This window comes from Coffea arabica, chromosome 7c, assembly GCF_036785885.1.
Source record: "Coffea arabica cultivar ET-39 chromosome 7c, Coffea Arabica ET-39 HiFi, whole genome shotgun sequence".
Lineage (NCBI taxonomy): Eukaryota > Viridiplantae > Streptophyta > Magnoliopsida > Gentianales > Rubiaceae > Coffea > Coffea arabica.
Genome location: NC_092322.1, coordinates 12,066,793 through 12,082,595, shown reverse-complemented (window position 1 = coordinate 12,082,595; position 15,803 = coordinate 12,066,793). Strand labels below are relative to the sequence as shown.

At 34.1% G+C, this 15,803-nt stretch overlaps 2 protein-coding genes across 2 annotated transcripts; one reads left to right on the top strand and one right to left on the bottom strand.

Moving 5' to 3' along the window:
• Positions 1 to 1,025: 1,025 nt before the first annotated feature.
• On the bottom strand, positions 1,026 to 3,598 carry LOC113698725 (L-ascorbate oxidase). The gene is made up of 5 exons (XM_027218641.2): positions 3,189 to 3,598; positions 2,987 to 3,079; positions 2,568 to 2,774; positions 2,256 to 2,432; positions 1,026 to 2,157 (listed from the first exon to the last, which is right to left on the bottom strand). Exons 1-5 carry the CDS (start codon positions 3,495 to 3,497, stop codon positions 1,192 to 1,194), a joined length of 1,752 nt encoding a protein of 583 aa, XP_027074442.2. The 5' UTR covers positions 3,498 to 3,598; the 3' UTR covers positions 1,026 to 1,191.
• An 8,822-nt stretch (positions 3,599 to 12,420) lies between these two features.
• Positions 12,421 to 14,183, top strand: LOC113697928 (uncharacterized). Its single transcript, XM_027217551.2, has one exon. The coding sequence runs from the start codon at positions 12,777 to 12,779 to the stop codon at positions 13,932 to 13,934; it is 1,158 nt and encodes a 385-aa protein (XP_027073352.1). The 5' UTR covers positions 12,421 to 12,776; the 3' UTR covers positions 13,935 to 14,183.
• The last annotated feature ends 1,620 nt before the right edge of the window (positions 14,184 to 15,803 follow it).

Below are 15,803 nucleotides of genomic sequence, written 5' to 3'. Positions count from 1 at the left end.
ATACACACTAATAATTACTTATAATCTTCTGTTGCCTCTCTATACTTTTCTTCATCAGTCCTATTTTTTAAAAATTATAACAACTGAAGTATATCTTAACGAGTTCCCAATAAAATTCATTAGACAGACCTTAATTTAAATCAGAAGCGAGCAGTTCATTATTGGGTCATAAAAGAATTCAGAATATTATCTGTACATAGGATATGGACGTTAAAATTTGTTACAATTTTGTAGCCCAACTAATTTCTCAAGGCCCAAATCTTGTAGGCTCAAAAACCTAAAGATGACCAAGCGTGTTGTAGGTCAGTGGTTCACCCATTTTTCTGAGTACAAATGTACAATCATTAGTTTTGTAAGTACTAATATGTTATTTATTCGTCCAAAATGTTGCATAAAAATTCATATGTATGTTCATACAAAATTTGATTTGGCATGTTAAAATATCGAACTTGAGTACATACAATCAAAGTTTAGCTTGACTTGAAATTTTATTTTGTATTATATAGAGATTTTCACTCTAATTCGTTGCTTTTTTCCTCTTAATTTTTGCTCTCTAATATTCACCAAATCTATTATGATGAATCAGGAATGTGATTAAAATCAATTATACCTATTCAAAAGACGAGAGTATTATATGGTTGCTATTTTAGAAGATAAGCAATATACTGGAAGGAAATAAGTAGCGTTAAGGAAGAAAACTAAAGGTGTATTTTTATTAAATTTATTTGCCTGTTCCTGAATATATCAAATTGGACAACATGAAGATTGTGATTGGTTCATTAATATTTTTGAACTTGAAATCATGTTCGGGTTTGGATTGATACCTAAACAAACAAATTTAAACGAGTCTGATTCGAGTCAAGTTCAAATCAAATACCAAGTTGCTTGGTTTGATTTATAGATCTAGTTAGAACACAAAAAACATAGATGACTAGCTAGTAATATTGCCAGAGTACCTATTTTAGTACGTCATTTGTTAATGACTAATTATAATACCAGAACACCTATTTTAGTTCCACAGCAAATTATTCATAAAATGATAAATTTATCATTTTCAAAATGAACCCAATCTCTGACTAGTGAAGGGCATGGTTGTCAATTTAAAAGAAATTTCCAAAGGGCTAGGATTTGTGCCGTGCCAATACTAATACTGTTTGTCTTTATTTTTTCTGCCTATGGAAGCTAGAATAATCATGGCTTAACAAACGGTTTAGTTTCACCACATCCCATAATAGAATCAGGCAATTCTCCAACTTGATCAATCCCTTCTTCAAAAACCACAGCCATTCCCAAGAAGAAATGAAACTCAATATGGCAATGGAAAGCCCAAACCCCTGGATTATCAGCTCTAAATCTCAGTGCAGTCCATCCATAAGGATGAAGAGGCACTGAATTCTTCATGATTGGATTTGTCAGGTTGTAGCTAGCCGTGTCGGTTGCCATGTTAAACTTTCCCCTGCCATATCCCAGCACCCAAAAATCATGGCCATGAAGATGCCATGGATGAGTCTCACTAACATTAGGTGTCATTGTATTTGCATTCTGCAAAATGACATCCACAATTGAGTTGAACTTCAATCTATACAATCCACCGGTACTGGGGTGAGCCTCAGTATTCTTGGGAACGCTATGGATATCATAGTTTTCAACATCATAGCTATCTGGAGGAATTTTGTGATCCAAAACATAGGATAAGTTCTCCTTCAGGGCAATCAAATATGGCGTATGGGGTAGGTTCAGGGAGACATTGTTGAGGGACCAGCGGACTTTTCCTTCTATTTTATTTTGTGTATTGAGCAGAATAATAGTCCTGTCTGATTTCTTTGGAGGAGGGTTAAGATAAGCATGGTGCGCTTTGACTGCTACGCTTTGATCAATTCGATCTGAAGTGTCGTTCCAATGAGGTCCTGCAGGTGGATCAGTGGGAGGTAGAGCCAAAGGAGGATTGAAATTGTAGTTTAAGATGGCTAATCCACTTGGGGTGCTGCTTTCGCGGCTGACTACTTTCGCAACCATCCAGTAGTTTCTCGAACGATCCTTTTTTGGGGAAGTTTTTATTAGGACTGAATATGTTTCACCCGAGTAGAGATACAGATGTTTGACCTTAAATGGTTCCACATAGTTACCATCTGCTTCAACAACAGTCATTTCATGATCCTGCATTATGAGAAAAATCTATATGAATCAAAGAAACAGAACCAATGAAATATGCAGAGAGTTGATTCTTGTGCAACGACATATTCAAGGTTAATTACCTCAATTTCAAAGCTCAATGTTGATAAAGCAGTCAAGCTTCCAATCCTTAGTCGGATTGTCCTGCCAGGCCTTACGTTCAATGAAAAAGGTGAACATTTTCGATTTGGTTCTTTACATTGGCCAGCTTCAGTTCCTGGTTCATTGCAAGCAAATGCTCTTCCTTGTATGAGAACTGACTGGAACACAACATCAATAGAAAATCATTAGCTTACAGACAATCTAAATACATGTAGCCCTCATATATAGTTGCAAGTAATAATGTTTTTACTATATTTCAGAAGCAAGATGAACTGTATACTTCATCATCTTACATTAGGTTCCCCAACCCAAACAAAGGGCTCTGAAGAGAGGTCAATAGCATGCTCGTATGCATTCTTGTGGTACCAATCACTTAGAAGGATTTCATGCTCAGATGAATAGGAAAAGGGTTCTTTATGGGCAGCCTTCACACGAATCATGCCATAAATCCCATCTCCTAGTTGCATACCATAGTGTGCGTGATACATATATGTTCCAGCCTGCAAAAGAAGTAAAAGAGAAAAACATATAACTTCAAAACTTACCACTAAATAGTGCAAAGAAAACTTGATTCCACAAAAAGATATCATACTAAGATGAAACTGATCAGACATTGATTAAATTGCTGTAAAGTGGCAGTCTAACCAATGTCCTTAATGTCCATTTTTTCAATCATTTCTTCCACTAAAATTATAAGGAAAAAGAAGCTTACTTTATCTACAACAAACTGGTATACAAAGGTATCCCCTGGTTGGATTGCACACTGTGTGACAGATTCTGTTCCATCAGACCAAGGTGTTCCAATCTGCAACCAGAAAACAGTTGTTGGTATGCTGCCAATGACAAATTTTACCGTAATTCTTCCTACTGCCAAATCATCAGCTAATGAATGGATAAGATAGTATTATACTGACCTGTCTAATTCCATGCCAATGAATGGCAACATTTTCAGTTACCAGACTATTTGTAACCTGCACGACAACTGTTTCCCCTTCGACTGCATGGATGGTTGGTCCAGGAACCAATCCATTGATCGTAATAGCCAGCTTCTTATAGCAATCTGGAGACACGTAATTGTATCTCACATCCCATACATGTTTATTGACTTTGCCTGCAGCCTTAGCTGCTGATGGAAGATCCATGACGTAAACCAACAGACACAAAACCAAAAATGTTTCAAGGAGCCTTCGTCCCTGCAGGAAAGGCTTAACCATGTTTCCCATCGTTAAGCTTCGACTGGCTTAACTCAGACTAGGTATAAAACCAGTTTCTGAAGGTCGTGGACTAATGCAACAGAAGCTGTTCAGGCAAGAAAGAATAGTTATTCGTTTCCTTGATCTTAAGCAGCTTGGCTTTCACATGTTTTTGGATTGCTCTATATATAGACATAGTATCAGTACTGTGTCCAGACCATAGAATCAGTTCTTGCTTGAATCTTATCTCATCTACCAAATGTGTTTCACATGCATTTAGCAGCCTAATTTTTTTTTATTGATCTCTCAAATCTAATGCTTTTTTCACACACAATAAGATGTATATGCTTTTAAAATGGGTGTATTAAGCAAGTCTATGCCTAATAAATATGCCATGTACAATAATTGGTCTATTACTAGTATGGCAAGTTATTACCAGGACGTTGCCTTTTAAGAAACTGTAACTAGTTGATTCTACAAAACTGAGAACAAGCAGTATTTATTAAATGAAACTCTGGGATTAACTTCGATCATTGTAGGGAATTGATTGGAAAAACTGAACAAATCATAATACAAGAAAGCAGGTAAACTTTTCCCAAAAAAAAAAAAAAAAAATTCAATTTAGGAGCTTTTCTAAATAATATACCCTAAAATAGTTGCTTTTAAACTAGTTTTGATATGATCATGATTTCGACTATAAGAAAGGAAACAGCTACATTTATGATTTTATAGCTTTGGAATTTTAAATTTTGCAGTCACTTTTTGAAGTTTAAATATAAAGATTCAATAAGCCACACGCATTTTCTTTTGGCCCAGTGCAGCCTTATTAATTACCAAGAAAAGAAAGTAATAGAAGTGACTTCACAAGCTTTTTTTTTTTAAAAAAAAAATCTAACTTTACTAATCCGTAAAATTACACTTTATAAGTTACAACTTATATTACAAGTCATAACTTAGGGATAATTTCAGTAACCTCCCCTGATGTTTCTAACAATTGCATTGGCCTCCTTCGAGGTTTTAAAAATTTAGAAACCTACCCTACAACAGGTTAGCTTGTAACAAGTCAAGTCCAATTCAAAAAAAAAATTAAAAATGGATCCGAGAGAGAGAAGATAATATGATTTTAGAATTGTCCCTCACATGTTACATTAGTTAGTTAATCTAGCATAAAAGCATCAATTTTTATTTAAACAAAGCCAAACTATGATTAACTAGAATAATAAAATATGGCCTTTTCAAACCCTAGAAATGGGTTGATCAAATATTGCAGTTGTAATCATAGGTTAGAAATTTTTTTAGCTCCAAACTATGATTATTTAGAATTGTCACCCTTTTCTCATGGCAAATTAGATTTCTTTTTAGTTCTAAATTGTGATTATTTCTGTTTATTCAATTAATTACTGATTTAATTGATTAAGTATATACATAATTGCCAAATGCCTTGTAGGATATAAGGTTACCACAGTCATTTCACAGGCATATATGATGTAAGCATTAGGACTCAATTTTATCATAGGGGAGGCTTCTAATTAAAATTTTTAAAACTTCAGGATAGGTCAGTGCAACTGTCAAGAAATCTTAGCAAAGGTTTGTGAAATTATCCCTATAACTTATAATCCCACTTCACCTCTGTCTTCTCCCGGCCACTCGCTAAATAAACTTCTGGCACAATTATTGGCACTTCTGGACTAGGCCGTATTCAGCTGACCCAACCTATCCTCTTAAATTATATAGTATTATAATAGTTCTTGTTCCTGTGTTATTCGCTTTGCTTGTGCTTAATAAGTAAAAGGACTAGCAAATATTGGAGAAAAATTCAAAAAAAAAAAAAATCATGTTCCACGTGATTTTAGACCATAATAATGCACTTTTCCAAATTGTTGACTGACAAAAGTTAACAACAAATATGAAAGCTACGATGCAAACAAAAGACCTTTTGTTTTATGTACAATCGTGTATCACGATTTCCTCCATTTCTTTTATATGTAATTATAGTAATAATAATCATGTGCTTCCCATCATATTCTAACACGGTTTAAATTACTTTGGACTGACGAATTTATAAATAATAGCCATACAATTAACAGTTATGAGATTTTTATTTATAATTATTATCACTTTGCAATGATTTTCATGTTTTTTAACTTGTCATCCTCCCCCTGTCTTTTTCACCCCCAACTGTCAAGCACAAGATTTGAACCCTAGACCTGACAGCGGAAAGGGTTCTAAAAAACCTCCTCTAGTCACCGGACCGACCTTAATGGTTGATTTTCACTCATTAATTGGCATGCTATTAAAAATATGTATGTATTTATATGCTTGAGAATTTTTTTTTTTAATGTGATATAACTAAATAAGTCATTTACTAGCTTTTTATGTACTATTACTCACTTCTCAATCAACCCTTTTTTTTTCGAAACGATAAGTGATTTTATAGATGAACAAACACTTTACAATTTCAAGTAAAGACTTGAGGGAACTATACAGTCGGTGCTAACTATCACTGAGGAATCCAAAATTCCTGATCATCAAAAAGGTCTAACGCATGAGCGCTAATTCTATGACTAATATGGTTAATATCCCTATTAACTAAGCAAAAGAAACACATGCGAAACAAGTACTTGAGGCTGTGTATATCCTCCAGCAGTGTTACCACTCGCATATCCTGAGATTTCGTCTGCTGGATGAGGTGGAGCGTCTGCTTATTCTGGACATGAACTTCTAACCTGGACATGAACTTCTAACCTCTCCATATTCTGAACTGCAGCTTTACACATCAGGAGTTTAATAGCTGTTAGTTCATCAATTAGTTTATGACCAGAACATCTTTCCTGTAAAGCCCATCTTCTCATCATTTGTTGATTATCCAAAGAGATAGTTGCTCCAATCCCAAAATAGGTAATTTGGCTACCCATTCTCAATCAACCCAAAATAGGTAATTTGGCTACCTCCTATGAGTGTATTCTAACCCGTGTACTACGTGGAATAAAATTCCATATTTATATGTACGTGGAAAATTAGTCTAGCTACTTATGTAAAGCTTGATTTGAATCCTTTTAACGACACTAGAAAGCCAATGACTTTTATCTATAATCCAATCACACTCAAACGACACCGGCCACATTTTAGATTACTCAGATCTGCTTCATTATTTTTGTTTCAACCCAATCATGTATTTCATTGACCATAAAAGTGTATACAAAATAACAAAACAAAAGAAAACAAAGGCACAAATCAGATCATGTGAACCCTGCAATGTGGTACAGGGGCCACAGTTAGGAATGAAATTGCATTCTTTTTTCGTTACAGATCAATTTTTACCCTATGCTGATGATTTGATGAACTATTCACACCAACCCTACACTATAATGTTGTAAGAGGAAAATATAGAACCACCAAAGAAGATGTAGTATCATGAATTTAAAACTATAATGCCAAGAAATAACCTCTCATGTGAGCATAGAACACAGAACATACGTTTGAATTGTAATTTATCAAACGTTATATTTTATCGGGGCATGTTTTCCAATCGAACAATTTTGTTTACTTATGACCATGCTTCATAGTAATAGCAACACAATCGACCTCACTCCCAAATCCATTATTCATCTGCAAAGGTGGTAGACCCTTGATATTGTGATTTTGAGGGTAACATGTAATCACAAAATTAATTACCACTTCAACACGAATTACTTCAATACTTTCACATAGACGTGCTTTTATTTATCAAAGAGTTCCAAATAGACTCAACTAAGTAAACTGATAGAACCCTTTTGTCTGAGGATTTTTATAATCGGTATCAGCAAGTATTCATTAGTACATCCAAATTGCATTAAGATTAGTAATATATGAATACATATATTCATATTTATTTCCCTTAATCAACTTCATCCTTTCAAAATATTAACATGAAACTCTCTCTTCATAGGTAATTTTGAGCAGTTGACAAGTCTTTTAATTTAGGATAATTTAGCTACAAACAGTTTCTTATTAAGCACTACGTGGAGGCGTCCAACCATGAATATATAGATAAAGGTCATGGCAATACTTACACCCTTTTTAACTTTTTACACATCTTTGTTTTATATATTAGCTAAAATGATAAGCATATATGACAGGCAAAATACGTAGTAGTACAAGAAGCTTAAAAGGGTATATGCAAATCGATACTCTAAATTTACAAATTTATTACGAGGTGTATTTTGAATTTTCATTTTCTCCATACCTCCCCATAATGACAGAAATATATGGTTTGTTTTGGACGTTGTTTTTCTTTCTCTGTGTCTAACCTTTCAAAAGGCAATAATTCTATGTCAAGGGAAAAACATGCACTTGTTGGGCAACTGCCTTCATATGCATTCTTCAGCCAGTTGATGAACGAGAAAGCTTTACCAAAGCATGGCTGTCAATATTGCTCCTTGTACTTCTAAAATGTGAGAAAGATATCTCAGGAACTAGTTGTTTTAAGCACTAATATGCATTGTTGACAAAGTCTTGGCATGCTGTGGAAACATTTAATTCTTGTATTGTCTTTGGAAAATGAGTGCATTTGGCAAAGTTTGGGTTTATCTACCATGCCTGTTAGGCGTAGCAGTGTTACGTTCGAGTTCATTTCCTATAAATCCAGTCGACGTAGAATAACTTCATGCAATATTCAAAAACTTCCTGCTGCTCATCATCACCAATAGTGTTGCATGCTAGATGGGGAAGGTTTCAATCAAGTCCATTCTTGTAGTCACCCTCTTCATCCTTCCAATGTGTAAGCCTCTCTCTTTCTCATGTACACAACACTAGATTGGATTTTCTTGATGGGATTATTCCTTAATTAAGTTCATTTTCCGACTTTATTTTATCTTTTTAATATTTGTTTATCTCACATATATTATATTACTTACCAAAGTTTTATACTAATATATTTTTTTAAAATTTTTATAGTGGATGTTATGTTACACTTAACTTACAATGCGAATGCACACATTCATATTTATTACTCCTGCATAAAGAAACATTTGCCAATCAACTTGACTTTTATAATAATAAAAAAAAAATTAACCCCTTTAACGAGTGCTTATACTTGGAACTAGTTGGCCAAACATTTTTTTCTTATTTTCAATCAAAACACACCTGTTCATCTAAAAGGGGAAAAAACTTTGCCTTAGGATAAAAAAGGGGGGAAAATATATAAAAGGAGTACTTGTTCATCTAACCAAATTTTGTTAAATGGTATTAAATTGCAGTTATTAATGTGTTATCACTGCCAACTCTAAAAGGGATGGAAGTGAAAATGATGATAGGCATCTCAAGAAGATTACTTCAGACAGTTGATGATCAGTGTGGAATTCCTTGTATCACTGCTTTGGATTCCACCTGCAGTGGTTATGCATGTGTTTCTGGGCAAACCCTCTTCTGTGACACTCTTAATATTAACCATTGTTCTCCTTCGGGTAGGTGCATGCCTGGTGAAGACTGAAGAGTAAGCATGAATTGGTTATTTCAAAGATTTGGGCTACTGCTTAAAACGAAGATAATCTTGTATGAGATTGTTCTTAATAAAAACAAGGGTTAAATGCAAAAAACCCCCACAAACTATACACTCAGTTGCAGTTTACCCCCTAAACTATAATAATAGACATTTTGCCCCATTGAATGATATGTTTGGACAATACTACCCCTACTATCTTAAATCCTTTCTCTTTTTTTTCTCTATTAGCTTTTTTTCATTTTTTCCCTTTTATTCTCCTTCTCTCTTGGAACTAGCCAACATCTCTCTCCGATGTGAAAAGACTTACATAAAAATTTTAATATTTTTTAAACTACTTTTTTAATTTGTTTATTTGTTAAATTCATTCTTAATAATTTGTCATAAACTACTTTTTTAAAACACTTTTTTTCATTTGTTTATTTGTTAAATTCATTCTTAATAATTTTAATATTTTTTAAACTACTTTTTAAATTTGCTATTACAAAATATATGTAGCTTATATTGTAAAATGTATTAATCTAGTAATGCAACAATTTAAGTACCTATAAACTAATTAAGAGTTCATAGTTACTCAACTACTTATAATAAAAGTAACATATTATATATCACATAAAAAAGAAAAGTTAGCAATTGTTATTTGTAGTGAAATAAAAAATAAGAATAAACAACAATAGTAGTTCATCTTTTTTGTTATTGATACTACTAATAATTGATTAATCAATTTCTCTATTTTGTTATTATATATTTGAAAAGTTCAATTTCTTAAATGACATTGACTTCAACATTTGGAAAAAAAATCTTATATTCCATAGATTTTTTTTTATAAAATATTGACATACGAAATTAAGAAATAAACAAATTTTGACTAATCCAGTCTACTAATTTAAACAATGTTTAAAGAAAAAAAAAAGGAAGAATTTAAAAAGAAAATGATAGGGAAAAAAGAAAAATAACAATGCTTAAAATAAAAGGGGTAGATTTGTCCAAACATATTATTCAATGGGGCAAAATGTCTATTATTATAGTTTAGAAGATAAACTAACTCGATATATAGTTGTGGGGGTTTTTTGCATTTAACCCTAAAAACAACCTAGAATATAGATTGGTGGTGTGTTTAATTAGAAAATAGAGGCAGACTGGCGATCATTCAAAGATAACTTCTAATCTACATGATCGATCCATGAGATGTACTTAGGGCTGCAAACGAATCGAGCCGCTCGCGAGCGGCTCGAGTCAAGCTCGAGTCGAGCTCGAGCCGGCTCGAGTCAAACTCGAGCTCGAACTCGAGCTCAGAATATTAAGTTCGTTGCTCGCGAGCTTGAATATATATATATATATATATATATTTTATTTAATAATAAAATTACGTATATTATATATATATTTTTTATTTTTTATTTTCATAGTAAAATTACGTATATATCCTTAATATTTTATTATTTATTAAGAAAAAAATATTATTTTATTTATTTTTTAAAAATAAAATAATTATTTTTTATTTTTTTCGAGCTCGAGCTCGGCTCGACTTGATTCGAATCGAGCTCAAGCTCGAAAATTGCCGGCTCGTCAAGCTTGAGTTTGAGCTCGAGCTCGGTAAAATTTAGTCGAGACTCGACTCGATTAGCTCAAAACTCGACTCGACTTGACTCGTTTGCAGCCCTAGATGTACTCCTATTATTTCGGCAATATTAGCCTATATGTTATATGAAGCCAAGTTCTAATTTTGTGTTCAGCAGACGCGACTCCATCAAAGAAAAAATAGAACGAACCAGTATAACTATCCACTAGGAGCTAGAAATGATATTTTTAGTAAAAAGGAAATTTCTGAAATATTATTTGAAATATCATTTAGAATAATTACTGTGACATTTTTTTATGAAATGAGGTATGTAACATGAAAAAACAGTTGAAATAATATGAATTAGTTGAAAAAATATATTTATAATACAACCAAAATCATATTTGAAATAATTTGAATATCCAAACACACCTATTGTTATTTTCTTTCATGTCTTCCTCATTCATGAAAGTATTTCCAAGACTACTTTTCCGGAAAAAAAGGGAAAAAGAAAAGAAAAGAGACTTCTGCTGAATATTATTTTAATATCAGCAAATGCCTTACAAATGGTCTAGTCCTTTACTGGTATCTTAGTAAAAAATTTAGTGTGAGATTGTTTGCATTAGTATGAGACATCAAGTTGATTTATGGTAAAATTGTTGGTTTTTTTTAATTATCCATAGTTATTGTTTAGATTAAGACTATAAGAGTGGGCTCAAGTAAGTAAGTAGGAGTACCTGTGGAACAACTCTTCATTTCTTCTTTAAAAAATTATATATATGAAAGACTTATGTGGTAATTTGAAAATAAATTCTGGTCTAGATTGAACCAGGAGCTGCACTCTTTATTTGAACAACGTAGATAAAATCTTATTCTGTTCAAGTTCCAATGTAGCACAAATGTTTCATCGAGTTGAAGTCACATAAAGTTACTATTTCCTTTCTCATCCTCCTCGTCACTTTTGGAATAAAATGAGAAGAGACTTTTTCGACCGACAAAAGTTCATAAATAAAAACATCATAGGACAATTTTCAAGTCTTTTCAACTGAGCTGACACAAGGATGCGAATGGATTTGAGGTTTATAAAGATGAAATTAGCTTAAAGATGCTTGGAAAAATTCCTTTATGAAAATTTCCTTTACAATCTTGATTTCTTGTGTATAATTTCATGTTGCAGTATTTCCATCGCCCGGATGGCGCTTCCATTTGTAAGAGAAGCCCCAAGTCGATAAAAATTACTTTCAAATCTATTAAACAATACTAAAGTTACACATTAAACTAGTGTTGTTAGATCCGGTTCGGACCAGTCGGTTCGGCTGCCCCCGATCGTGAACCAGTCTTCTTTTCGAGCTGGTTTGTCACACAAAAACGTTTTAGTAAAAAATTAATAAAAATTGTCAAAAATCGGCTAAATCAGTGACTCGATTCTCAAACTTTTTTTTCTTTTTTTTTCAAACATAATTTGAGTTACCTAAATTGTAATACTTTCATTTATTAATAGGAATAAGAAAACGCCATTCATTTAGTGTAAATACTAAAATCACTTACTTTGTTGAATGATTTCTAAATTAAGATGTTTTCATCTGTATCATCTTATCAATGTAGTATCAGTAATTCCAACTTACATTAAATCGTTTTAATTTAGTTTTTCAAGTAATTTTGGAGAATGGACATATTTTAGCCATGAATTTACATTTTTATATATAATTATTATGTGTATATTTGATTGCAAGTCTAATATTTTTGGAACATCTTGCATGATTGGTCTAATATAACAAAGAACTTAATTTAGATATTTCTAAAACTTATAAAAATATAAAATAATTACGACATTAGGCTGACATCAGTGAATTTTTTAAAACAATCTGATCGATCCGATCAGTTGACCCTGATCCAATAGTTTAGCCGAGTTGCTATCTGATCCGAGTTTAACAACATTGCCTTAAACCTACAACAATTGCAAGAAAGCGTACTTATTAACCATGTCTGTTGTAGGAATGATAAAACCAAAATGATAATGAGAAAGAAAAATTGAGACTGCATTTTGAACTGTTCATATGTCAATTTTTCTTAAATTCCAATTCATAAGGCCAACCTTAACCTACATCACCCAAGATTTCAGCCCAAAATCCTTTTCCGGGCTTCACCCAAAACTTTATCACCGATCCAACAGCGAGATCTAAAACATCAACAAATTTAACCCAATTTTCAATTATCTATTCCTCGGCAATCTGCAGCTACTCTCCGGCGATCGTTTCAATCCTCCACCATGGCCACCACCAGCACCGCCGCGGACTCCGCCACTGATCCATCAACTCCAGATCCTCAAACCCCCATCACCCCACCCCAAAACCTCGTCGACCCACTAAATAACCCATACAACTCCCTCAATTCCCTCTGCCACGACCTCACATCTCTCCAAGACCTCGCTTGCCGGGGTTCCTGGCGGACCATCATCGACAAAATAGCCCGAGCCCGGTCTCTTTCCCTCCTCACAAAGCCCCACGAGCACCTCATCTACCTCACCTTCAACCTCCTCAGCCTCGTCAAACTACGCCGTTTCACCGACGCCAATAACGAGCTCCAGTCCGACCTGGAGGACGACGAAAACGATGGCGATCACCCTCTCAATAGCCCACAATACCAGTACGAAACTTACCCCCACCATTACCCGAATCAACAGGGTTCTATGGTACCCTTTGCTCTTCGTTGGCTTCACGCCCATTTGCCATCCACCATTGGGCATAAACAGCAGTCCCTTGATCGGTTTTATACCCTCCTTGACTTCGTTCGCGAGAAAAGGCGTAGCGCGGATGGAAATTCGGGCGATTTGTGGCGAAAAAGGGAGGTTTTTGTGGTGAATACTATAGTTAGTTATCATTTGAGTGGTAAAGAGTTTAAGGTTTGTGTGGATTTGATGAGGGGTTTGGCTAATGAGAAGGGATTTGAGGTTGATGCAGTTATGTTGTCGAAGTTGGGTTATGTGCAAATGCAATATGGGGATTTGGAGGGGGCGAAGAGGACGTTTGGGGAAGTGGAGAAGATGGTGGGGAGTGGAGAAGATGATGTAGGATTGAGGAACTTGGTTAGTAGGAATAAGGCATTGATGTATCTAGTTGGGAAGGATTATGTTTCCGCCGTCAGGGAGTATGAGGTGTGTATAGAGAGGGATGGATTGGATGCTGTAGCGATTAACAATAAGGCTCTTTGTTTGATGTATTTGAGGGATTTGTCTGATTCGATTAAGGTTCTGGAGAATGCATTGGAGAGGGTGCCTACCGTGGCATTGAACGAGACACTTGTGGTGAATTTGTGTAGTATGTATGAGTTGGCTTATGTTAATCATGCTGACATTAAGAAGACACTTAGTAATTGGATTGCTAGGGTTGCACCAGATGACTTTGATTCATCATGTACTAGGACTTGAGGTAGATTTTTTATGGTCAAGTCTTTGACTTTGAACATTCGAGATGAAATAGATATTCAATTTGTTTTTTGTTGTTGTTGAGTAGCTGACTTTCAATAGATTTGAAACCACATTTTGTTGCTTTACTTTGTTTACAAGAGTTCTTTTAGTTCTTAGATAGCCAGTCAAGCTTGTGATCCTGTGATGTTTCTCAATTTTCTTCTGTAATCCTCATTTTTAAATGGTAGTTCATTCCAAGATTTGTAACTACTGTAAGTTTACTCAATTGAATTCGGTTAATAATGGCTCATCTTCTAATGCAAAAATGACTTCCTTTTTTGTAGAGCATTGTGATGGTATGACTGAATATTTGCATCAATGAGACATTGACTCTTGTTGGTTGCTTAATGTTGATTGTTGAGTGGCTTTTTTGTTTGAAACTTTTGTAACTACAGTTAGAAAGTTGCTTGAGTTGAGTTATCAATCGCTTATGTGTTGAAGCAGAACTTAATATTTGTTTTATTGTGCTCCTTTTAATGGCAGATTGCGTTTTGTGTTACATGATTATGTTAGTTTTCACATAGTTATTCATGTAGTTCAGAAGGTAGGGTTTCATGTAGTTCGGAAGGTAGGGTTCCAGACCTGTTTTAAACAGATGACTTTATTAATTGGCATTCACCAGAAGGCTTTAGAGTTACTGCATTACCACTGCATGTGAAATTATCTAGTCTCTTGGTATTTTGTCAGAAAACTTAAAACACTTAGAGAGTGCTTTTTTTTGGTGCTTTACTATGTTGTACACTGATTGTATTGTACTTGTACGAGTCTGATCATTTCTGCTAAGAGATATTGGAGCAAGTGTGGCTGTTTCTTTATCCATCAATCTTTGGCATGATATGAGCCATGAACATCGCATTAGCTTGAATGGCTATATATGTTCTACTTGAATGAAAAGTTATGAGCCAGGGCACTAATGATGTTTATAATTTTCCATTTGACTACTTTCTCTCTGGCTCTTCCCTTTGTTGATCATTCATTTGACACAATTTTAATCTTCAAATTTTTGTTTGACATTGTTATTTCCTGAATTAGAATTTCAATAATATTGATACCCCTCTTTAAACTTGTAGCTGCTTCAAAATGAATTAATCAACTGGCTTTGTGGTTGGCTTTGTCTTCGTTTATGTTCAAAAAATTAGTATGTTCTAAAAATTAGCCTTTATTTGTCGACAGACAGACGTTCTCAGAATAAATTGATTCAGTGCCTACTACTTGTAAGCTTAGGTTTTTTACTTTTCTCCCATTTTTAACATTACTTCATCCAGCTGGAGGTTCTGTAGTTGTTGCCATTCTTGTACAATATCACGTCTTGTTGATGTTACTGCTGCTTCAGTAATTTTAAGCTTCTTTCAGGTTTTAGTGAATTTTGTGAATGATGATTGCTAATGGTTGCTGAAAATGTAGTTTTCTGCACTATGTACAACTTCTAGTGCTATTAAGTTCTTGTTTACTCTTCAGGGGAAAAAAATGTGGCTCTCTTACATAGGTCATCTTTTTAATTGTACGTAAATGCAGCTAACCACTTACTGCTAGGAATAGTCTAACTTTTACTGATCATAACTAGTTGCTTTTGGATTCACTGGTTACAGAAATTTCAAGTCTCAACAAATGAAACTTTACTGAAACTTGTTCTGCTGTAGGACTTGTGCTTTTTACTAGGGAGAATTACTTTTAGACAGCTAAAAAGTTGTCCATGTTACTGAATTTTTCTTGAGTCTGAGTTCAAAAGGGCTATATGAAGCTATCCAAGTTTGCATTTTGCGAAGGTGAAAGGTGAAACAATGCTTCACTTTACCAGAATGATAGAGACACAAATTTTTTTAGTTAGTG